Here is a 25,859-nt window from a genome sequence, read left to right as displayed (position 1 = left end):
AGCAACACTAATGAAGTCATCTTTTTGACCTCCTGTTGTGGTTATGAGATTGTTTTCTGGAATTCTGTGTATCAGCAAATCTTAATAAAATAGTTTTGGGGTTTTGTTTGTTTTACTTTTCTTTTGGTTGCTTGGTAGTATCAGTTTATGAAATAATATTTTTTCAGACCTATGTGAAAAGCCAGGATAAACAGTTTGCTGCAGCCACTATTCAGACGATAGGTAGATGTGCCACCAACATCTCCGAAGTCACGGACACCTGCCTCAATGGCCTGGTCTGTCTTCTGTCCAACAGGGATGGTGAGTCCTCAGCTTCATGTCATCTTCAATTGGTTGGTAGTTTGTCTCTTCCTAATAGGGTCTTTGAGTTGTAACCTTCTGGGTTACATTGTAGTTTTCTCTGTATGTCATTAGTATGATCACAATAAGTAAATTAGATAGTTAACTAGTAAGCAGTATATATTTGTTTTAGCTTGACTAGGAAAGCTTCATTCTTCACAGATCACCTTTACTGTAATCTTTCCATGAATCTTTTTTTTTACTGCGTTTTGTAAGTCATGCATATTACTGAGTTTACCTGCAGAGGGTGCTAAAAGCAGGCAAATGACTTGATAACATGGAGAAATGGCTAGATTACAAAGTACTTAACTCTGTGCTTTCAACTTTTTCCTCTCCCAGAAATTCACCCTAATAATTTTATCAAAATTAGCAAGATTTAAAAGCCATCAAGCTTCATGTTTTTAAGCTGAATGGCACTCTGAGAAACTGAACCAGTGATATCCAGCAAAAAATATACTATTAAGTTTCATACTTTCCTGAGTAAAATGTCAATTCTTTCTGTGGTTTATAGGTTTAAAACAAAAGGGGCCATTTAGAGGAAAAAAATCAACTTTTTATTTTTAAAATAATTTGTTGGGGGCTGGGGATTTAGCTCAGTGGCATAAGCGCCTGCCTTGCAAGCAGGCAGTCGTGAGTTCGATCCCTGGTACTGATAAAAAAACGAAAAAAAAAATTGTTAGAAGATCCTTGTATATTTGTTGATGATAAGATTCTTCCTAGGAAAAGCAAAGATTTTATGTAAAATAATTGAAATTATTTGTGAAATTTTAAACATATGTCTTATCCAGATATATATAGGCTTAGCTCACCAGCAGCCATAAAGTGAAAGATGACAAAAATTGAGTGTTATACTTTATTTGAAAAATAGTTTTAACTACAATAATCCTATTATTTTCTAGACTGTATATAGTTTATTTTTCCCACATGAAGATCTTTTTAGAAAACTGTAACGTTGTATTTGTGATAAAAAAGAAACAATTTATTCCCAAATAGCACTGACTTTTGTTTTAAACACAATATCATAAACTTAAAGTTGTAAACTCAAGGTGACCATAATATTTTCTTAAATTATAGTATTAAAACTCCAACTAAGTGCCAACCAAAATTATCAAGAAAATACATTAAAATTTTATTTGTCTGTTTAAGGTAACTAGAGGAATTAAAACTAGACAAACGTTACAAATTTTTATCTATTTCTACTTTGAACAATAGCATCCTTTTTTGTCTGTATTCATAAGTCACACTTTAAAATGTGATTTTAAAAACATCTTTCAAATTTTTCTTCATGTTTAATGACATTCTCTTGACCAAATAAAACACTATTTGGGAAAACAGCTCCAGAATATTAGAGATTATGAACCAAACTCTATTAGGGCAATTGTTCCTTTAAAATTTAGTTGTATGCATAAAGCACAAAAAATTAATTAGAACACTTATACTTCTTTCAAATACAAAGTGTAATCACATTACTCAATTTTGTAATCTTTTTATTTCATGTGATTTTTTAAGCTATAGATTTTAAAGCAATTATTTTGGCTTCAACTTTGTAACAGTAATTTTTACAAAAAATATTTTTGTTGATTTTAAAAGATTCCTATAGCATCTTAAAGAGACTAAGAATAAAATATTTTATAATGAGATAATGGGAGGCTAATAAAGTCTGATTTTAGGCAAAAGGCCAAGAAGTTATTGCAGTTACTCTCAAAAGGTGGAAAGATTTACTTAATTTTGATATGTAGGCTTTTGTTTTTGGCAAATTAAAACTCTCTAAACAGTCATGACTGTAGAGTAGTGATTAGCTACTTTTGAGTGATAACTCAATCCCAAATTCCAATTTGAGGATCTCCTATATTTGTTAGGTCCTGGCAAGAAACAGATGGCACATTGAAAAGTGGCTGTTTAAAGAGGATTTACCGTAGGGACTGTTATATGAGGTATGGGAAAGATTGAGGGACACCATCAAGCTATAACGTGACATGCTGGCGTCAATGCCAGAAATAGTGAGAATCTTCGCTGCACCAGGATTGAAGGGAAGGGGTGTAAGAAGTAGAGGCAGTTACCAAATGCTGCAGGGAGAGAGCTCCTTGCCTGAATAAGGACTTCAGTAAGAGAACTAAATGTTGCCAGGGAGGCTGTGGGGCAGGTGTCACCTTCTCCTGCAGGTGCTTCCCATTAGCCAAGCCTAAGTATAGGCCAGGGCCAAGGGAGTCTTGCTGATGTAGCTGCAGATCAGCCTCGGAGGACAGGCTGGCAGAGGAGATTTATGGGACAAGTGGAGACAGTCCAGCTTCCAGTCCTACTCCTTCTGGCTTGGCTGTCTGTGCTCTTTCTACAGCAGCACCTTTGTGATAACAAGTAATCTTTCCTGCTCACCTCTCTGCACGTAATCACTTAATGAAAACTTTGAAAGTTACTATTTTGTGTAGAATAGGGGAAATGTTTAGAATGTGTTTGACTACAACCATATAAGTGGTGGGATTGAAGAGCAATATTGGAAAGTTAAAAGCCAGAGACACTGTACACTATGGGAGCAGCATGGTCCAACCTCAGTTGCTTTCCTTATGTAGAGTAGCACAGAAAAAAGGCTAACAGGAGAACGTAAACGAGGTTAAACATTAAAGTTAACTCTTTTACTTAAGACATGCTGTGCAAAAATAGTCTGTGAGTACATTTATAGTTACAGTTTTCACCTAATCATTTAAGGTTTTGCAGGATGTTTTGCTAATTTAAGTTTACATTTTACCAAGCATATTGCATTTGAGTTGAATTACATATATTTGATATGAATAATCTCTGTCTCTTTCAGAAATAGTTGTGGCAGAAAGTGTGGTTGTTATAAAGAAATTATTACAAATGCAACCTGCACAACATGGTGAAATTATTAAACACATGGCCAAACTCTTGGATAGTATCACGGTGAGTATCCTTGAAGAGATGTTTGTTGAGTTCTTTTGAATTTTAGTCAGTAAATTATAGTAGTGCTAATATAAATGATTGTGTTCACTTGTAGTGGTTAAGAGAGTGATTAGTATCTGCATCCAGTTCTGGATCTGAGGTTCTGTACTCTTTTGGAGGAATTACAGATTTGAAAAGGACAAAGGACAGAATGAAGCCCATTTACTTATGTATGTATGCATGTATTTATTTATTTATACAATAAGATATTCTAAATTCAACTTGTTCTTTTTTTATGCCTGCTCTTCAATCTGCCATTTCTCTAAGTGTGGAATCACATTTTAAAGTCAAGATCTACCAAGAAAGTAACAAAGTATTACTATACCTTACAACATGCAAAACCCTTAAAAACATGTTAAATATGTGGATGTGATGGTGCATACCTGTAATCTCAGCACTCAGAAAGCTGAGGCAGGAGGGCTGTTGGGTTGAAATTGGACAGAGAAGTGTGAACTTCATAGGTTTCTTTGTAGAGATAACTAGATGTTACATGAGAGTCTCTATGTACATACATACATAAACATATACTTGTGCGTATTAACTCTAAGCTCATTTATGTGTTACATACGTGTGTCAGTGTACAAATATCTATATCACAAGGTTGTGCTTTAAGGTTTGGAAATGTAACACCACAGTAAAAATGAACATACCTCATGCTTAGACCTTGTTTTGATTTATTATGCAGATACAGTTTCATACCATGAAATTTACCTTTTGAAGTATATAATTCATTGGAATTTGGTATATTCATAAGGTTGTATAACCATTACCACTGTGTAACTGCAAAACATTTTTGTTACCTAAAAGGAAAAAATCCCATAGTCCAAACTCCTTAGCCTCCTTTCCTCTCTTCTCTGACTGCTATTACTCTACTTACTATCTCTACAGATTTGTCTATTCTAAATATATCATTTAAATGAAATACTATAGTATGTGGACTTTTGTTTCTGGCTGCATTAATTTAACATGTTTTTCGTTTGTTTGTTCTTTCTTTCTTTCTTTCTTTCTTTCGAGGCGGGGTCTTGCTCTGCAGTTCAGGCTGGCCTTGAGCTCACTTTGTAGCCCAGGCTGGTCTTGAACTCACAACAGCCCTCCTGCCTCAGCTTTCTGAGTGCTGGGATTACAGGTATGTGCCATCATATCCAGATAGTTAACATGTTTTTAAGGTTTTTGCATGTTGTAAGGTGTAGTAATGCTTTGTTCCTTTTCATGGTAGATCTTGACTTTAAAGTGTGATTCCACACTTAGAGAAATGGCAGATTGGAGAGCAGGCATAAAAAAAGAATAAGTTGAATTTAGAATATCTTATTGTATAAATAAACAAATACATGCATACATACATAAGTAAATGTAAGTAAGTACTTACAGAATGATAGAGATATGTCAGAAAGATACAAGCAATAGCCAGCAGAAGTGCTAACTCACCTCTCATCCACTGTCCAATTTCAGGAATAAGATAAATGATAGTAAAAGGATTATAACTTACTGAATTATGTAAGAATCCCTAAGTCCATGCTGGATGGATGATGTGTGGGTGGATGCATGGATCAATGGGTAAATGCGAGAATGAGTGAATGAATGAATAACAAAGAAGAGGGAGAGCTCTTCGTTACAGTTCAAGTATAGCCAATAAATGTGGAAGGAATGATGGAATTAGAATATCGTTGTTTTCCACCATCATAATGATTAGTAAGAACTATGTATATTTTTAAAGAATTATTAGCAGTTGCCAAAACTAGCAGGAGAAAATTTGAAGAACAACAGTACAATCTCAAAGTATAACTTTGTAAATGACTTTTTAATTATGGCAGTTAAAATAGTGACCCACAGTAGAGAAGCATGACCCCATCAGTATTGAGCTTGTGTATTTTCTGGTAGACTACCCTGAAAAGAAACCAGTATCAAGGCTATTGCATGCTTGTCCAAAGGGGTTGACATGGAGTTGGTCATTAGGAAACATGGGTCAGACCCATATATGTCAGGGTATTCTGCAACATAACTGTGCTGTTTAAAAATGTTGATGTCATGAAATGCAAAGAATGAGTTGGATAGTTTTTCAGATTAAAAGAAACCAAAAGGACACTTATGATACTCTGCAACATACAACTTGGGGTTTTCTTCTGCAATAAAGGCTATTCTACTGGCAGAATCTCAAAATTTGAGATTTAGACAATATTGATTTAGCTTAATATCCTGATTTAAAAACTATTCTGTTGTAATTATGTAAGAAGAGCAATTTTTTTAAGGAAGTCTATGTGGAAGTATTTTGGAATATAAGGGATGTCTATAGCTTTTATTAAGAAAATAAAATGTGCATGTTTACTTAGAAGAATAACACAAATTTAGTAAAATGTTCATATTTGCGGAGTCTAGGTGAAGTGTATGGAGCAATAGTCACAACTGCTCTGTAGATCTGAAATTATGTTAAAATTAAATTTGAAAAATGTTAATCCTAACAATCACTTCTGGTTCTGTGTCCTTTAATTAAAATCTCTGTGCCTCACCTTTCCTACCTGTAAAAATAATTTAATTTAATTTAATTTAATTTATTTATTGGTAATGGGGATTGAACTCACTACTTTGTGCTTGCCAGGCAGACACTTATTCCACTGAGGTAAATCCCCGGCATTACCTGGAAAATTTTGATAATGAAAGAACTTGGGCTCTATGTTATTACAAGGATTCCATCAGTTAATACATGTGATGCTCTTAGCACCTTGCCTGAGTGGCCTCTAGTGGTACCACGTCAGGATTTGTTGATCTACCCAACTTTATGCTCTTCTTGTCTTCAGAACTAAAGTTTCTGAAGAAATTATCTGAAAAGAATTTTTTTTCCTTACTACAGTTTCACTTTTCAAACTATCATAATGTGATTCTGACTGTTCACTGCTCCACTAATGCTGAGGTCATTGTTTCTTCTTACTAAATCCAGCTGGGTAATCTATTCCTGTGTTGCTTTTCTTTTGTTAGCTGTAAACAGTTCTTTTTGAAACCTTCTTCCCTTGTAAGTGGCTTTTATTACATACTTTACTGATTTTTCTTGAGCTCTTTAGTCATTTTCTTCCTTACTGTGTTTGCTTTTCCCTATGCCTATCACTTGAGTGTTGGCGTTTTTTGTTTGTGGGTTGGATTGGGTTGGTTTTGTTTGGTTGACCTCCCCTTGGCCTCCCAAGTACTGGAGTTACAGGCATGAACCACTATACTTGATTTTGAGTTTTGGTTTTAAGTTTTGCCAACTAAAGTTTTGTTATAATGAGTAGTAGTTTGGGGGTGGCATGCAGAGGGTGATTTTCTTCTTCGAATGTGGGTTATTTGTACAGTCAAAGGTAATCACTAAGTTGGGAGCATAATAAAGACCAATTTTTAAATATCTCTGGTAGCAAGTTTTCATTCCTCAGATTATTAAAGTTTGCAGGGCAGTTCTACATTTATTTTAAAGCTTAGAATAGTAAAATTTAACAGTTGCTTAACATCTGAGATTATACTGCCTCTCATTAGCAAGCACTTTCTCTTCCTGTCTACTTTTATTGTCGATTCTAATAATCAAAGCCAGTATTTCTTGTGATGATTGTGTATTGAGAAGGAGTAAAAAGTGAATTTGAAAACTAGGTGTCTTGTTTATTTTATTTTATTTTATTTTTTTTGTCTTTTTCGTTTTTATCGGTACCAGGGATCGAACTCATGACTGCCTGCTTGCAAGGCAGGTGCTTATGCCACTGAGCTAAATCCCCAGCCCCTAGGTGTCTTGTTTAAATTTAGCACCTTCCATTTACTAGCTTTGTGAACTTAAGCAAATAACTGTTCTGTGTTCCAGTTTCTGTCATATATAAAATGAGACTGTAGTGGTAACTGCTTTATACTTATATTGTAAGGAATAAATGAATATTTATTGTATGGAACAAATGAGCCAATATATGTACAGTACTTAGATCATTTTTTTAGTATAAGCTGTTATTAAAGTTACGTTGGATGTTTTTAGGAAATTTTTTTTTGTGTGTGCTGGGGATCAGACTCACAACCTTGTGCTTACCAGGCAGTTGCTTATGCCACTGAGCTAAATCCCTAGCCCATGTTGGATGTTTTTAAAGATGAACTTTATAGGTTTGGAATTCTGTAAGATTCCATATAGCCATGTTTATATTTTACTTATCTATTTAATGTAATTTCTATACTGTATTATTATTTTCCCCTATTTATGCTAAGTACCTTCAAAACATAAATCATTAATTTTGTTGACAACTCTATGAAGCAGATTGTTAATATTCCCATTTTACATATAAGAAAACTGAGTTAAAAAGAGATTAAATAATTTGCCCAAGATCAGTAGGTCTGTTTTCTTAATAAGTATATGTCTTGTTTCTATTTGTAATCTTTTTTTAAAGGTTATTTTAAATTGTCATGTGTTAGTTGCATATATTAATGGGACAGTATGTTTTTTGCATTCATTGACATGCCTACTCGGTGACCTGGCCAGGATTTTATTAGCGCTTCTTTTGATAAATTTTGGGATTATGTTGATGTAGTCCATGTTTGCCCAAATGTAGAACAGATGTTTGACATCATTTCTTAAGTTCCTATTGAAGGAAAATTGAAGATGAACTATTTTCCTCAAGGCCAGCATTGCTATCCACTGAGCAACAACTTCAGTAGTACACTGAGACATTGTAGTAGCAACAAATACCTCCAACAGCTATGTAGTAGCTCTGGTAAAAGTGATCAGCCAGCTTAACAGTCATTTATCTAACCAACAACTAATGAGTGAACACAGAAATCTTTGCCTAGCAATGCAGAGGTTAGAGATACACACATAATATATGTAATTTGTACACATAATTCAGTATAGTGATAGACATTGAAGAATTTCTAATAAAAGTACTAAATGAAAACTTTTGAAAAGGGGGAAAAATACAGGGGAAGTTCTAATCTAGAACTAAAAACACTAAATAATCTTAGGACTACTTAGGAATGGAATGAGATGGAGATCAGAATAAAAGGTCTTTGTAAGTTCATGGGAGAAAGAGTGCAGAGATGAAATTACTATCATATTTTCATTTTGTACAAAAAAGTAGTAAGTAAAACTGATTACTTTGGTGAAAGTAGTGGGGTTTGGTGAGGCAAACAGTTAACATCCTTCTGTTTTTCATGAAGTGGTAGGAAAGGCCCGTGTGGTGGTGCATAACTCTAATCGCAGCACTCAGGAGGCTGAGGCAGGGGGATCATTGCATGTTCGAGACCAGCCTGGGCTACAAACTGAGCTAAAGGCCAGCCTGAACTGCATAGTGAGACCCTGTCTCAAAAAGCTAAGTAAAAAGAAGGAGGAGGAAGATGAGGAGGAGAGGTGATTATAAGAAAATGGAAATGTGGAGTTCTGTATCTGAAAACTTGTGCAAAACTCAGTTAAAACTTAAGCTAGTGTGTTCTGATTTTGTTAGAAAGAAGCAATTCTAAGTGTTAAGATTTTAGGGGAGTAACTATTTGTAGATAAAACCTACAACAGTGTGTGAGACCTGTTTTAGGCAAACTTGAGAGTTTTTTAGAAGAAAAGTTTCTCATATTTAATTCTGTCTGGAGCTGCAGGATATTTTTGATTGCACTGATTTCTGTGCCTGGTTGTTGAATATTAACCAAGCAAATGCTTCTCAGAGATAGGTGTAGTACAGCTTAATTCCCTTCCCTTCCTTTTCCTCTTTACCTTATTCCTTCCTTCTTCCCCTTCCTGTTCCTTTACAGTCCTGTATTGTGGTATTGGGAAACAAATCCAGGCGTGCCCTACCCTACTGCTGAACTATCTCTCTATCCCTTCCTCCCATTTGAGACAAAGCCTCATCCAATTGGGCCTCAAATTTGTGATCTTTCTGCCTCAGCTTCTCAAGTACAGTAGCTGGAACTGCAGATGTGCACCACACCTAGTTTCAGTAAAGTTTGTGTTTTGACTTTTATTTTTGTCAGAAATTAATCATTTGTGAAATACAAAATTCCAAATTTGCAAAAGTAAAAAAGAAACAAGTAGCAACTTTACCAATGGGAAAGTGGGGGGGGGGCAAAAATACAGTGTAGTATATTTTAAGAATAATATAGAAGAAATACAAACAAATATGTTCCGAGTGTGAGTAGGAATGGACTGAGTTTTCCCATTTACAGTCTTTCAAACTGGATTGAAAAGCAGAAGCTAGCCCCAAGCCATTTAGTCATAGTATACCCTGTGTGTTAAGGATTGAAAGCCAGGAGCCAGGCAAGGAGATTTTAAGTTGATATGAAACAAGAAAGGCAACATTTGCAGTTAATTAAAAGCACTTAACAAGATCAAAAAGAGCATTATAAAATGAAAAAGGCTACTTTACAGTGTAAGTAACAAGTCTAAACCTACTTCAACAAAAATGTGACAAATGTATAAAGGAAACATTATTTTAAATTTGAGAAATTGATCAAATACAGTTATTGTATGTTTATTTCTACCTTCCTTCTCTTCTTCCCTTCCTTCCTTTTGATTAGAGTCTTGCTGTACAGTTGAAGATAGCCTTGAATGCCTGGTGATCCTCCTGCCTAAGCCTCTTGAGTACTGGAATTGCAGATGTACCCTACCATGCTAGAACCTGGATATCTTTAATATACTTTTCTCATAGTAGATATGCCTAGTAACTCAATATAAGACACAAAATAAGTAATAGAAAAAAATTATTGATAAATAGTGCCAAAACCTTATATCCCTTGAACAGATAATATCCATTGAATGTTTCAAAAAATACAAATAAAACATAAATATTAAAATTTTTACCTTAAGCAATAAAATTAGATTAAAAAATTTTAAAGAATACCAGATTAGTTGGAAAGTAAGAACTGTGCTTTTTAGATTAGTGAAAAATTTGATTAAATGCACATTTTCCATAAAATCTGGAGAAATTGCCTACTACTGTGTATGCAACATGGATAAAGTTAAATATCACAATTTTTTTAAATCAGAGAGGTGAATGTTAGGGTTTTCCAGTGCAATAAAGAAGGAAAAGGAAAGAAAAAGTGGCCTTTGTTTAGGACTTGCAGAGGAACACAGCACTCATGGGGTTGGGCTTTCTCCTCTGTCAGTACAGAGGGGACTGAGAGTTATGTGACCTCTGACCAGAAGAGGTGCTTAGGGTAAGTATTGATGAGGTACAGGGAACTGATTGGAATTCTCTTTGTGCAGGAAAGGAAAGAGGAAGTTGTAATCAGGGCTGAAGGGGAAGGGAGGAAGTAGTTGTCAGGATAAATGTTTTTGCTTTGGCTGTCTGCCATGTCAGACCACCACCATGTAATGTCCAGTAATTTATAGTAGGGCAGAAACCTTTCAATGAAAATAAACAAATTTGGTATTTGTTTCTAGGAAATTTGAAAAACAGCAATGATGCAGTGGGCACATACGAAAGAGGATTAAAGTGGACACAGAATACCCCAAAAAATAGAAATTAGTGTCATTTCTGCTTCTTTGGAAAATAGAAAATACTACTTGATTAGAAGGCGGAAAGAGGAAGCAAAAGAAGACAACTATGGGGTGAAATAATACGAAAGATTAATAATTGCTGTTCTATTTGAGAAAATGAATATCTGTTGATGAGTTGTTACTACTCATCTGTGATACCTGAGGAAGCTGAAGCAGGACAGTGCTCATGGGTTAGAGGCATAATTTAACCTAGGAAAAGATAGTGAGCATGCAGCAGACATATATATGCCTTCAAGTCAGAAAAGAGGAGTAATTCAAATCCTGGGATCTCTGTGTTCCATTTAAGAGAGTTATTTCACATAGGAATAGTTCTTATATGGAAAAGAAAGCAGAAAATGAGACTTTTTAAAAAATTGACCAAGCACTTGATTAACTCTTCAATATTCTAAGTTTGTGAGTCTTATAGCAGAACCCTTAAATGAAATCTATCTCTTCCTGAATCGGCCTGCTTCACCTTCACATCCCGGGGTGAAGTCTTAAACTGCAGCAATTCCAAGAGAAGCCAGTTCCACTGGTATCAAAGGGCAAGAGGAGTAGATGGAGTCTGTCTTCCCAGGGCAGAATCCTAGGCTCAGCTGTGTCATTGGAGGAAAAAGGTGAAAGGAAGTGGGAAATACTTGATCCACCAGGTTCAGGATAAACAAAAGAATGGCTTTCTCTGCAGACTCTAGCTTGTGGGTTACAGCAGAGGGCAGCAAGGGAGCCATTGCCCAGTGTAGCAGGAAGACGGGCAAAGGAGTAATTCTTGGAGTCCTGAGGTGCACTGAGATGATAGACACCCTTAGTCTGGGGCCAGAGCTGGGTTTCTGGGCTTGCTGGCCAGCGTTCCTCCTCCTGTTCAGTGGTCCAGTGTGAATTCTGGATTCCGACTTAAAGAGAAAAAAAAAGGATTTACTATATTTAAGACTTTGATTTTGTTGGTTATTTAGTTGAGTATCACAGTTGAAAATATGAAAAATAAAGTTTAAATTCATTCTCCTGTTTCCATTCATTGAAATTGAATAATTTATGTCCATAGTACAATCAACTGAATATTTTATCTTTTGGCATGTCCTTCATTTGTGGTTAATACTGCTTTTGGAGTAAAGCCCTTCCAAAATAAAATATGTAGTAGAGGAGAAATGTTCTAACAGAATTTCACATAATGATTAATGGGACAGGTAGGGATTTCCTATCATAAAAGAACAAGTGGAACTTATTATTTTGTAAAGACTCCTATTAAAATAGCACTTTATATACTCCTAGCCCAGATGCTTGATTGAACACCTGCCATTTTATAGGTTGTCCCACCTTGCCTTGCTGTCTTGACTTAATTCAGGCTTAAATTTTAAGTATAGTGAATCTGGATGTAGAATACTGGTAGTGATTTGCCGTTGGTATGCAGTTTGTTTAGATGTATACTGGTTTGTGTTTGAAAAATTTAAATAAATGAAATTGATGCTTTTGCAGGATTTTCTTTAGACTGTTGCATTGCACATCAAAACAGTGTTAAAATACAATAGTTTTTAGATTGAGCTGCTTGCAATGTGATCTGTGTGATCTTTTGGATATCTTTTATAACTACTATAGTGGGCAAGGAATAATTTGTTTTTGCAGGCCAGTTAATGGGTTAAAATGACAGTGGAAACCGCCTCTAGTATGAGGTATGAAAAGTGCACTTAACTGCTTGCTCGGGCATTTAAAACAAAGAATCAAACAAAGTTATTTATAATCCAGTTTGTCTTTGAGAATATTTAAAAGGAGAGATTCATAATAAAGTACGATATCATATACATGACTGTATTTTTGCCTACGTGTGTGTATTTACTGGCTTGGTTTTATTCAGTGGTTAAAATGAGAATTTTTAAATGACTTAATTTTCTTATTTGTAGTTTTTTCAGTTGCTTAAATCTTTGAAAGTAGAAGCTAGATATTCATAATATAATATCAGTGCTATACAATTTAGAGTCCTGTTAGCTTGATTTATGAGGTAAGGAAGGCTAGAGTCTGAAACACAGGAGTCTAATCCTAGAAAAATGCACAAAAGATTGGTTTTATGGGTTTCTTAAACTTTTAAATAAAATGCTTACCAATTGTTTGGATGCTGGTATTGTGTCTTAAAGAGAATTTTTCTAACATTTACTTGGCAATTTTATTAACCCAGTATTAGAAAATCCAGGTGTTGTCCTCCTCTGCCTGTCACCAACACTTTGAGATTTTCACTGTGAACGTAGAGACTTATTGATTGTGGTTACAGACGTGGCTGAGTAGAAGAGTACTTGCCTAGCATGTTTGAGGCTCCGGGTTTGATCCCCAGCAATGAAAAACAATTTATTGACTTTTAATTCTTTAAGAAGGTTGTATTTAAATAAATGTATTATGAATGCTTATTCAAATATTGTTAAGTCATAATATATTCATTAATGTGAACAAAGACTTCTAAAACCGTACTTCATTTGGGGATTGTCTTTAATAGCAAAAGAGAATTATAAGGGAGTCACAGAAGAAAATTATTTAAAATGAAGTAATAGGTTGTGATATGTTTTAGAATTCTAATTTTTATACAAGCAGAATATAAAATATTTAAGAAAAATAAATGTAGCATAACTGAAATCTGAAGTTGCCCATATATTCTTACTTAGAAGTACTTTCATAATGGAAGGCAACTTGAATTTCTCAACACTGGGAAATTTAATGTATCACTCAATTACTATTCTTTAGCCTAATTTAAAATAATAAATTGGGAGTAAGGTCTTAATGCAGTGTAATCCTTGGAACATTAGAAATAACCTCTTTCTTTCCAGAAATCAGTATACAGTAGGAGTATCACTTTTAACACACTGTATGAACAGTTTTGTAATAGCACTTAGACCTCTTTTATTATCTAAGTATACTAATTTTTTCTATCTTACTAAATTTATTCTAAGCATTGAAGATGATATTGTTATAATATTAGAAAAGATACCTATTTTAAAGCTTTCAATGACCTTTTCCAGATTTTGGTGAAAGATAAACTTAAGAGTTTTGTTACTATTTTATATTATTTTATGAAATGGCTCTTTGGAAACAATTTAAGATGGTAGGTATTTTGATAAAATTTTAGCTGTGGAAAGATCCTTATTCTTTTGTACTCATACTGTGAAAGGTGTGAAACTATGTAGAATATGTTGTCTTTAGAAATTGCAAAAGGACTTCATAAAAAAGATGTTGTCTTGTGATGCTATCACTTAATGATAGCTATCAGCATTTGCTTTTATTATAAAAGCAAATTTTCTATGCTAGGTGAAAATGTTCACAGAAACTAATTTACATAGCCTCTCAAATTCCTTTTGGAATAGGGGAGGATACAAATAAGCGAATAGTAATAAACTAATTTACATACTCTAGACTGTTGATCTTAATGGTATTGATGGAAGGTTTCCAATTTGTAGCAAAGTAGTGATTTTTCCCAAAACAAATTATATTGACATGTACTTGAGTTTAAAAATACAATGCCAGAGTGCTGTGTTGGACACATTTATCCCTGTTTTTCTTGTTAACCAACTAATAAGCAAGGACTCATGATTTTATAAACAGACCTTGATGATCTTTCAGTTTGATATATTTTTAGTGCTGTAGATTATAGATACCTAGAGAATAGTAAGAGTTTTGACTTGTACTTAGTCTTCAGTGGATCTATTCCTTTTTCTGTATTATCCATGGGTTCTTAAAAAAGTTTATGACCACTTGTCTTGGGAATCATGTTAACATATAGATTTCTAGAACCCACCACTGCCCTTCTTTATTGTGTTTTTGTTTCTTGGGACCAGACCTCACTATATAGTCCTTGATGGCTTTGAACATACTCTGTAGCCCATGCTGGCCTCAGACTTATAGTGATCCTCCTGTTTTAGCTTCCGCAATGCTAGGATTACTCAGCTTCCTGGATGCTACGCATGCACCAGCTAGAAACCTGCTTTTTTTAAAAGAACCCCAGAATTTTTTATGGCTTACAATGAGAACTGTTTTTACTCTGGTACAAAGGTGGCAGGTGTTTCTGTGAAGGTGGTCAGTAATTTTGTATTTGAGGACCTGTGATCTTCCTCTCAGTGACTCACTTCTGCCCTCCTTACACAGAAGCAGCAGAGCCCATGAGAAGCATAATGGCCATACCAGCTGATTCAGTCCAGAATTTGCCAGCCTTTGGTGGAATCAGTGCTTCTACTCTATGGTTCTTTTCTAAAACATTCTTTTTGAAATTTGTTTTAATGAGATTAACTTCGTGCTTATTTTTTGATAAATGAAGGAAATCCTAAATGTAAACACTTTCTGGATATATATAATCACTTACCTGTCCAATTATTTAAATACAGGATGACAAATATTGCATTTTTTGTTAACTTTTGTAAGATAATATAACAAGAAATACAAAAATGACAATTTCATCCAATTTATTGGTACAAGAATCAAATGGTTGGTACAAGGTTTGAGGATTTAGTTAAGTGGCACAATACCTACCTGGCAAGCATGAGGTCCTGAGTTCAACTGCCAGTACTCAAAAAAAAGAAACAATAACAGCAACAAAAAAAACCAAACCAATTGGGTAGTCTGCATAGTCTGTATGTGAACACACACATTGCTCGAGTGACACTTGGGTAAACTGTTCAGTGTTAATATATTATTGCACATAAAATGTTGATAATATTTAGAACCTATTTTATGTTACTATTAAGAAGTGTGATTATCCATTTCTAATGATGTAATATGCTTTTAATATTAGGTTCCTGTGGCGAGAGCAAGTATTCTTTGGCTAATTGGAGAAAACTGTGAACGAGTTCCTAAAATTGCCCCTGATGTTTTGAGAAAGATGGCCAAAAGTTTCACTAGTGAAGATGATCTGGTAAAACTGCAGATACTAAATCTGGGAGCAAAACTGTATTTAACCAACTCCAAACAGGTAAGGTGTCAGCTATCTATATACTTGCCTCTACTCTGATCAAGCCACTAAAGTTTATTGATGAATGTTAAGATTTAGGGCTAAGATGCACCCCCAAAGGTTCATGTGTTCAGAGGTGAGACTTTTATTAGTTGATTGTACCATGATGATGGTATATTCTTCAATAGATTCCCTGTTGAGTTGGAGTTGGGAGATGGACCTGCTTGGAAGAAGCAAGTCTCTGGACACGTGACCGCAGAGTATGTTCTTGTCCCTGGCGCCTTCATTCCTGATTTCTGACTGTCATAGGTTTAGCAGCTTTCCCTCACCATGCTATTTGGCCATGCCATTTTTGCCTTGGAGCCACAGCTCTGAAATCATAAGCCAAATTAACTTCTCCTTCTTTACCTCATGGAGTGTCAAGTCTTTTGTTCCAGCAACAGGAAAGCTAATAGAATGTATTTAACAATCACGTTTCAAGTTCTGTTTTAGATGGTAGTAATGTAAAAAGATGACAGTCTAGTAAAGGAGAAAAAGAGATGTAAGAGTGGAATAGAATGTGGCAGATGCTATAGTAGGCATATTGAGATACCATAGAACTCCAAGGGAGCTCCCAAAGGTCTCAGTAGAAAGAGGGCCAAGAAAATTTTCTAAAGGATAAGACCCTTGACTAAGAACTTACTAGCGGTAGTTTACTATACAGAATAAGGAGAGGAGAGCAGATGGCCAGTCATTGAACAACTTGAGGGTTTTAAGAAGCTTTTAAAAATAAGTCTGGAAAGATAAGTACTGTGATCTGAATGTTTGTTTCCCCCAAAATGAATATATTGTCTCCTAATCACAGATGCTGTGATGTTAGGAGGTAAGGCCTTTGACAGATGATTAGGTCATGAATGTGGAGCCCTTATGAATGGATATGATGGCTTTAAGAGAGACCTGTGGGAGCTCACTTGCCTTCTGCCATGTGTGGACACAATAAGAAGGCACTATTTCTAAGCTCGAGTGCAGTCTGTCAAGTCCAGTCTTGGTGCCTCCAGACCTCTGAGGAAGACATTTCTGTTGTGTATATCTCCCCCTTGTCTAAATAGTGTTCCGTTATAGCAGCCCCAATGCACAAAAACATTAGGCAGTTGGAGTCCGTGGAGTGGCTTGTATTTTCTGCTAACTTGCAGGGACCTTGCTCTACAGGCGAAGTCATTAAAAGTTTTCAGTAGCAGGATAATTTATCAGATACGCAGTTTCATTGAAGTCCATTGAGCAGTGTTGATAAGAGGAGTCTTCTCTTTACATATTAAACTGAAATGTTTTCATTATTTTTCTTGATTTGCTATTCTTCATGGATGGAAGACTTAACCTATTGAGTAAAATCGTAAAATGATTCTTGCTTATTTGCAGCTAAGCTTCTCAATAGGTCTTATATTGTATGTCTGGTCTCAAATTTTCCCATTCTCTCTTGACTTTTACTTTTCCTTTTGTGATTTTCTTTTTCTCTTCATCTTTTTTGTATTTGTTCCTCCCAACTCTCGCTCCTTGAGTGTCTGACGGTTTTCAGCCCTTCACCACCTTGACCCTTCACTATCGCCAATGTCTTGTTCTCTCTTTTCTGTTTGTCTCTTTTTCCATATTTTCTCTTGTTTCTGTGTCACCCTCTACCTGCCCTCATTCACTAGGAAGTTGGTGTTTGTCTTTTAGAATCTTCACATTCATTTCTTTATGTTTCAGGATAGTCTTTACCCATCATTGTGTTATAAATTGTGTTATTATAGCTTCCGGTGATGGTGAACCTATGACATGTGTGCTGCAGCCAGCTGTTTGTTATCATTAAAGCCTAAAAGATTAGCCGTCACTCTCTTATACTGATCAATATAACCAGATACCTGAAAATATTGGAGGATATTTCTGTTATTTAGATTTTTGCCTATTTTGTCTTTCACAGGAAATAATCATTTCCAAGTGTCTTACAGGTTCTTTTTGTAATAAGAAAAGCTGAGTTCAAAACTCAGCATTTAAATGTCAAGTTTAAGAAGGAGACTGATGTCTATTACTGGACTTCATGCTTATTGACAAAATACGGAGTTTTAGCTTGATCATTATATCCATGTGATAAAATTCAATATTAGTACTAATAATATTATTTTTTTTTTGTATGGTCTGGGAAACTGTTTTGGAGGCAGATATTGGTACACATACTGGGCGAGAATTGGATGGAGGCACACTAGTATAAATACACTTATTGTCACTAAACTGTGCACTTCAGATGGTAAAAATGTTAAGTTTAATTTTTTTTTTTTTTGTCTTTTTCCTTTTTATCGGTACTGGGGATTGAACTCACGACTGCCTGCTTGCAAGGCAGGCACTTATGCCGCTGAGCTAAATCCCCAGCCCCCATTTTATCTTTATTTAACTCAGTATAAAAGAAAATGACAACCAGAAAAAAATACAGTCAATTTTCAAAGAAAAATATCAGTCAAAATCAAACCTTGTGACTCCGATGTTGGAATTTGCAGGCAGACATTTTTAAGCAGCTGTTATAGTCAGGGATAGGGAGGAAGATGCACTCAGTGAACAAGAAGGTAAGAAATCTCAGGAGAGATGTAGATGTAGAAACTGTAAAAAGAATCAAGCAGAAGTTTTAGAGGTGAAAAATACAAATCTGAAAAATCAGCATTTTTTAAAATTTTGAATACTATATGTTCTACTTAACATTTAAATTCTTTCCCCTTTACTTTTTTATTTAAAAATTTTTGATGAGTATGTATTTTTAATACGTTATGAATACATTCATTGGGAAATATTTTCTCTATTGATTAAACTGCTTTAGTTTTAAAAATATGTTACCTTATACTGTACTTAGGTATGTGACAGCTTTGCTATACCCTAACGTGTTTCTTTTTCTTTTTTTTTTTATAACCGAATATGTTTCTAAAAATTGTGCTATTCAAAAATCACAAAAATTATAGGGATTATTGGGAAACTAAAGCTACAACCACAGGACTTAAAAACTTTATTGGTGACATTTTTTTAAAAGGAACCTAATAAAAAGGAGCACACGTTTTATATATTAATGATGAAAAACATGTAAAAACAATCATGACTTTATTTTGAAAAAAAGTTGAAGTTATGTGTGGACATGGATTCTCAAAGGTGGACTTGTGAGTCAAGTGGCAAAAGAAGTTTGTGCTGCAATTAGGGAGAAAGTTGTGGGTCATAATGGCTCATCACAGTATAGACACTGTCTCCCATAGATGTGTGAGCTGTATTCCTAAGCAACCCTGTTTAGCTGGGTACATTTTTCTGCCTTTGCCCAGTGTTTCTTGCAGAAATAATCTCACACAAAATTCATGTGATGCCCTAACTGCTCTATGATTCATCATCTCAGAACAAATGCACATCTTCAAAAACAAACATTAGAGCAGAACTGACTATACCCACCACACAAAGTTGTTTTGAGGATTAAGTGAGACAGTCCATTGAAAACGTCCTGGCGTGTCAGACTGGTTAGTTCATGGTACTTACCCTGCTTCTTTTGAACCCAAGTTTATCCTGTTAATCAACTGGCTGGTTTTTCTTACGGAAAATGATTATTTGCAGTAAAGGAACTAGTTTCCTTGCTTAAGAATTACCCTCCCCCCCTTTCAGGAAAAACAATCATTTCAGATTATCATACTGAGAAAAGGATGCTGAAAATCCCTCTTTTTTTGATGGCTTTTAGAGACAAAAATTGTTAGATATAAATATCAAGAGTAGAAAACTAGGATATTCTCATGGGGAGTAATTTCATTGTTGTATGGAAAAAATATAAAGGGCTTTGAAATTAGTTAAATTGCTGAAATGTAAAGCTTTTAAGAAGTAGAGTAGACATGTAGATATAATGTAAAAGTTTAACATGATTTTTGCTGAAATCTCAAGTTTGAGATAAAAAGCTAAAATTTATTTAAATTGATTAATAGCAGTTAAAAAGTTAATTAAGAAAATTGCTTTTAAAAAACTTTACTAGTGTGGCATCTTTTAAATGTAATGATATGTAATATAAGTTACTTATGTGTAGTGATAAGTAATTACTTTTTATGAAACTTTTTAGTTCGTTTGTATTTTTAATTATGTAATATTGCAGAGCTATGGGAAATTATATATCTATCACTAATAATACATTTATGTCAGCATTTGCCATATTTATCACTTTTTAAATTATGTTTTTTGGTACACTTTAGGTATTCATAATGATCATACTCATTATAGGCAATTTGTACCTGTGCATGGTTTATCTTGAGTCTTCTTTTTTTTTCCCGCAATCGCTTCTCCTTTCAGCCTTCTTCCCCTACCTATTTACAAAGCTTTCTTGTTTTGTAAGAAAAGGAATGGAGGAGATAGAAGTAAAACTTTAGGTCTCTGTTTGTGTCCTCGCTTCTTCCTCATCGGGAAAACCCTGCTGTGCTCCTGGTGTATTTCATTCAGCTTGCCATGTTCTCCAGTGTTACTACACATGTATTAGTAATGTTAGTAGTTAATGTTCTGACCTGCGTATGTGTTCTACTTTAAGTATACTTCTTTGCAATCTTTTTCACATTGAATATATTGATATGTGTACATGCAGTTTATTTTCATCTCTTTCATGTATTCTGTTGGACTGTTGTTTCTATTTTTCTGTTGTTAATAAAATACATTCTGGGGCTGGGGATTTAGCTCAGCGTCATAAGCGCCTGCCTTGCAAGCAGGCAGTCGTGATTTCGATCCCCGGTACCAATAAAAAGGAAAAAGACAAAAAAAAAAATTAAAATAAAATAAAATACATTCTACTCATTGAGTATATTTTAATTTTCAGTGAAAATTTTTATAAATTATACTGTTTCAGGGATCCACCTGTGGTTAAAAAGGCAATTTTCTCTTGCAAGTGTTTGGAAAAATCTCCTTACCCCAAAAATCTTTTAATATGATTTTGCAAAAGAAAGCTATGCAGTGACATCTCTGCCCTATTTTGAATATATACTTTTTAAATTGAATAGCTCAAAAAAGTGTAACATGTATAGAGGATGACCTTCCAGAAAACTTTTCAAGTGTCAGAAATTTGGATACTAAACTGTTCAGTCATGAAATTATGAAATTAATTTCAAGTAGAATACTAGTACTGCTTAGCCTTTAGCATAGGAAAGACTTTCTGTGCCTCTTGCTTCACTTACAGCATTAGTATCTTTTACTTTAGTCATGTATCATTTTATTTACATGTGTGTCTGCATCTTTCTTTTGGGAGCGGGGGTGAATAACCAGGGACTGAACTCAGAACCTTGCACTTGCTAGGCAGGCATAGTGCCGCTGAGCTATATCCCCCACCCTACGTTTTTCCTTTTAAAAATAATAACTACATGGAGCCAGCATTAATCTTTACCATGGTGAATTCTGTGTACTTTTTAGTGTTCCTTAAATTGTGTTTTAAGCTAATTTTAGGACTGCATTTAAAATGATTTACTCTATTGTTCTGTTCTGTCATATAAACTATTTATACATTGGATAGTGACCTTGTAGTCAGTGACAGACCATCTGTATGACTGTGGTTGCATAAGATATATTCTCTAGTGACATCGTAGGTATCTTATTAAGATCAGTAAGTGAAATCACCTATGAAATAATGTGTCCTCATTATTAGTGATACATGGCTGTAGTAGAAAAATTTATTGCTTGAATTATAAATATGTATTTCTTTCTTACTTGTTAGAGTATTTTTGTAAGAATAGGAAGCTGTAATTAAGTTTTGATTTTTAGAAAATATTCCTCCCAAACCAGTTTTCCTTTGTCACAGTGACCAAGAATCTATGTGAACAGAGAGTAGTCCATGTAAATAGCATTTATCATTAGTTTGTACCATAATGGTTCCATAAATCTGAGCAAGAAAATTAACCTGGAATCAAGTTTAAAAAATAGTATGTAAAACATGAAGACCAGGTATGGTGGTGCCTTCTGGAGGATCTCTGCAAGTTTGAGACCAGTTTGGGCTACAAAATGAGTTCAAGGCCAGCCTGAACTGCATGATGAAACCCTGTCTGAAAAAGACCAAATAAGAAAGACATCAAATATTTGTGTTAATGAGAGTATATTATATTTTATTTGGTTGTCATGCATAATTTATGTATAAAAATACTTAACCACACTATTCCTTTTGGTTTTAGTTTGAGACTGTTGTGATATTAAAATGCCATGATTATGTACTCAGTCGTTGTCTTTTCTCTTTATAGTAATTTCCTTGAATAGGTCTAATTTATGCATGTGGTGTCAGTGTCTTACTCAGTTTAGAATGTGTCCCAAATTTTAAAGTTTCATTCAAATAGTATTACCACTGCTGCATTAAAATAGGACCAATTCAGTTATTAACCCTCCTCTTTGCACTTCTTCCCTGGTTTTATCTGGTGATGTATAAGATCCTGTGTAGTTAACAGAGATTTCCCTTTATTGGATGAAACAGTTAAGTTTGAAAGACTTTATCTTTCTAGCCTTTCCTCTGTGTGCACTGTAACTCCCTTCCCCCTTGTAAAAAGGATGTGGGTAAAAAGAAGAGCACAGACAAGGTGGGGTGAGATGCACAGAAGTAAGTGCTGACCTTTCTGGTAATTAACAGTGTTCATCTGCCAGCAGCTTGATGTACCAGACATTGTGCCAAGGCCTGTGAGATGCTTTGCATTCCATGCTGCCAGTGGGTAGAGTCTCAAAAAAAAAAAAAAATGAGAAGTTGATTATAGGTGAAATATGTGTAGGAGGCAAAGACTGCACAGTCCTGTTACAGATCATTAAAGAGAGTGGTCAGAGCACTCTGGATGCAGTAGTTCTGTCATTTATTATGCAGTGTAAATCTAAAGACTTTTATTTTATCATTTGGTAGTTTTTTTGTTAAAAACTCATCAGCAATAAATTTCTAAAGAGTAGAGTGTTTATTTAATGAAGAACAGCGTGGTGAATTTCCATTTCAGTACCTAACATAAAAAATGTTTATGACATTTACTGTCTACCTTGAGAGGTATAATGCCAGCAACCACACAGCAGATCGATCATAGTGGAATTGACATCTGTTTAAGAAGTGTAATTTTAACATTTTGCATCCAGAATAATTTAATGTATATAAGCACAGAAGATGTTTATGTAACTCTTCTCAGAACATAACTTCATTTAGATCAAACAACTTCTAAAAAATTCATTTTTCATTCCAAATTTCCTTTGCATGTGTGAAAAATGAAGTAATAGCGGTTAATATGTTAACTGTCATTAGTAGAAAAAGGGCTCAAGCTGCTGGTTTTGAAATAGGGAATAAATTGGTTCCAAAATAGTTCAACTGTTGGCTCAGAGCATTGTGTTTGTTATGTTGGTGCTATAAATGGAATAAATCAGAGTAGATCTTTTAAAAGTTTGTTCTGTCAAAAATTCTGCAGATTCTATTAAAAAATTAAAAACTAATATGAAGATAGAATCATTTGTTTTTACTGGAAGGAAGTTGTCATGGTGAAATCAGTATTCTTACTAACTTAAGAAAACTAAGGGAACAGAAATGTTCTTAGAATTGGTGGTAGTGTAAGCAAACAAATACTGCTGTTCAGCCAATTGAGAGAGGTCTTAGTGGTCAAATCTACTCTATCAGTCTATACAGCCTAACTGAGCTGCAAAATTCATGTGACAGTGCTGCCATTACACATTTGGCTGCATGTTGGTGGGCAGAACTTTAGAAATAACTATTTTATGTAATAGTGCCTGAAAAAATGTTTTTATTGATTAGTGAGTCTTGGATATACCCTTTAGAGTTAACAAATTCTTTGGAAATTGCTAAAATGTAACCAAATAGAATAGCAAAACCTTTCAGTCTTTGAAATTTTTTAGCATAGCAGGTCTTGGAAACAAATCTTGCAAATAGAAAGATTGAAAATTAGCTTTGTAAGAACAAAGGAAGAATTTAATTGGGAAGAATAGGGGCATAGCTCAGTGTTAAAGCACTTACCTAGCTATAAGCCCCCCAAAAGATTTAATTTGAACTTTTTACATTATTGTGTAAACTCTTAATAGAGCATCTATTTTTAATTAAATTAGTTTATATATTACTATATTACAAGTAAAAACAAGGTTCATATTTTTAAATTAAGTTTATTTGTATAAGCGTTGATTTTTTTTTTTTTAGTATCTAAATTTGATGAAATGGTTGAAAAGTTTAGGCATAATCTTCAAATGTGAAAGATTTATCTTAACAAAATTATCCAAAAAGGAAAATGTGAAATACTTTTGTTTGAAATATTTATAGTTTTCAACACAAAAGAAGTGAATTGACAATTCAACAGCATTTTCTCTGAGTTTATCAGCTAGTTCACAAATACTTCTAAAGAGGATATTTTCTCCATTAAAAACATGATGGTATACTGAAAAGAGTAAGTTAAACATAAAAATTTCATAAATATTAATCATACAATTCAATTTTTTTAAAAAAGTAGTTAGTTTTTATGTAATTTAAGAAGACCATATAAAATACATTCTTCTAGGAAATACACTTTGATGCTAGTGATAGCTACAGCACTGGATTACTGGATACAAATATTTCTTCTGTTTATGTTTTAGTGCATTATTATATCCATGCGTGCTTTTATATGTTAGAAATTTATTTTTATAATGGATTTTAACAGAACTGTTTTATATACAGTGTAAACTTGCTGATATAAACTTTATTAATCATAAATGTATTTTTTAATTATATAACTTTAGTTACTTTAAATACCTTATTTCACTCTTAGTAGTGTCTGTTAATATATTTAAAAACTTTGTCTGAAAGTTAATTTTGGAGATAGAAGCTAAAAGCAAAATTACCACTGCATTACTTCAAAAAATCATTGCAATTTACCAGTTAACAAACCTGATTTCTTTGATTTACTTTAGTTGCAGGTCCTAAGTCTTTGTGCTGAAATGGACTTTAGTTGCAACTTCTCCCTATACATTTGAGAAAACTAATTGTTTAGTTTGTCATGTTTTCCCAGCAAGGTAGTTGCAAAGTTATTGTACCACAGTTACTTTTAAGTTTCTGTTGAGTTATGGTGAATATTTTGCTAATTGTCTTGAGAATGTTTCATAAAAATTTTTCTTTTATGTAGTTAAACCAACATGGTTTAGCAATTAGTGACTGTAATTGTTGATAACCAAATTCAGCAAAGCACTTACTAACAGTTTCACTTGCAGTTTTTAAATTGTACTTTTAATAAAACTAGGCTAATTTAAATTTAAATACTCTGTTTAAATACTCTGCTACTGAAAGGTGGTTGCTTTTTATCCAAGTCAATTATTTTTGTAAGTAATTTACCACACCATTCCTGTACCTTGACGTATTGTTCTAAAATTGTCTTTAGTTCTTCCTACCTTAGATTGATTTTATTTTTATCTGTTTCTAATGTGTATTAAATGTTGTAATGTAAATGATTTAGTATTCATTGGTTCATTTTCCCCAAGTTTTATGGATCCTGTTTTGCTTAGTTACAAGTACACATGTACTGTATCTAGCCTTGTAAGTGAAAACTATGCTTTTTCAGTAGTAAAAAAAAGAAAGAAAACACTGTAGTTTAAAATTCAAATGTGTTTGAACATTTCCATTTTGATTTAATTATTATTAAAATCATCTCAATGTATGTTAATGTAGTGCATTAAAAAATTGACTTAGGAAGACTTATTATGTTGTAAAAGCTACTATAATAAGTTGTTCCCTTACATAAATAAATAAATGACCAATATTATTAGAGGCTATAAGCAGCATGGGGGAAAAATGAAAGAAGTCTTTTATCCTAGTTTTTAGAGGGCATCAGCAGCTTGCTTTTATGAAAAAGTAACAGCTAAATGCACTGCAAATAATTTGCAGTAATCCAGTTCAGTGATTCATGTGTCTGCTTTAATGGGTCATAATTCAGGGTAAAGTAACTGAGTGCAGTCAGAGTGCAGACACTGCTTATGCCAGGGACAGTATCTCTTCATAAAACACACCTCAGGAGAAGCAGTTTGCCAGCCCCCTAATACTCTCTGATGTTTTGATGTCCTGCATATTTTTCCGATTAAGTTTTGAGTGCCATGTTTTTAGTTGTATTTCCACATTCATTATTTTCACGTAGACCTTTCAGCGGGTTTGCCATATATGATTATTTTTTTAATGATGCCTTTCTTTCCACTTCAGCAGTTTAATAATCTAGCACATGGCTG

General features: G+C 34.1%; 1 protein-coding gene across 3 annotated transcripts in view; it reads left to right on the top strand.

Moving 5' to 3' along the window:
* Ap3b1 (adaptor related protein complex 3 subunit beta 1) overlaps window positions 1-25,859 on the top strand; it is a 259,442-nt gene that overhangs the window by 137,318 nt on the left and 96,265 nt on the right. For all 3 annotated transcript variants that reach the window (XR_010050584.1, XM_063258393.1, XM_063258392.1), the window contains exons 13-15: window positions 168-300; window positions 3,146-3,255; window positions 15,507-15,683. Coding sequence is in view for 2 of the 3 variants with exons in the window: in XM_063258393.1 (XP_063114463.1) it covers window positions 168-300; window positions 3,146-3,255; window positions 15,507-15,683 (420 nt within the window). In the remaining variant the exon portion in view is untranslated. The remainder of the gene's footprint in view (window positions 1-167; window positions 301-3,145; window positions 3,256-15,506; window positions 15,684-25,859) is intronic.

Source organism: Cavia porcellus, unplaced genomic scaffold, assembly GCF_034190915.1.
Source record: "Cavia porcellus strain 051 isolate PalLab524CR breed Dunkin Hartley unplaced genomic scaffold, mCavPor4.1 scaffold_11, whole genome shotgun sequence".
NCBI lineage: Eukaryota > Metazoa > Chordata > Mammalia > Rodentia > Caviidae > Cavia > Cavia porcellus.
Note: the sequence above shows the minus strand (reverse complement) of the source record. Positions and strands in the feature narration are given on the sequence as shown.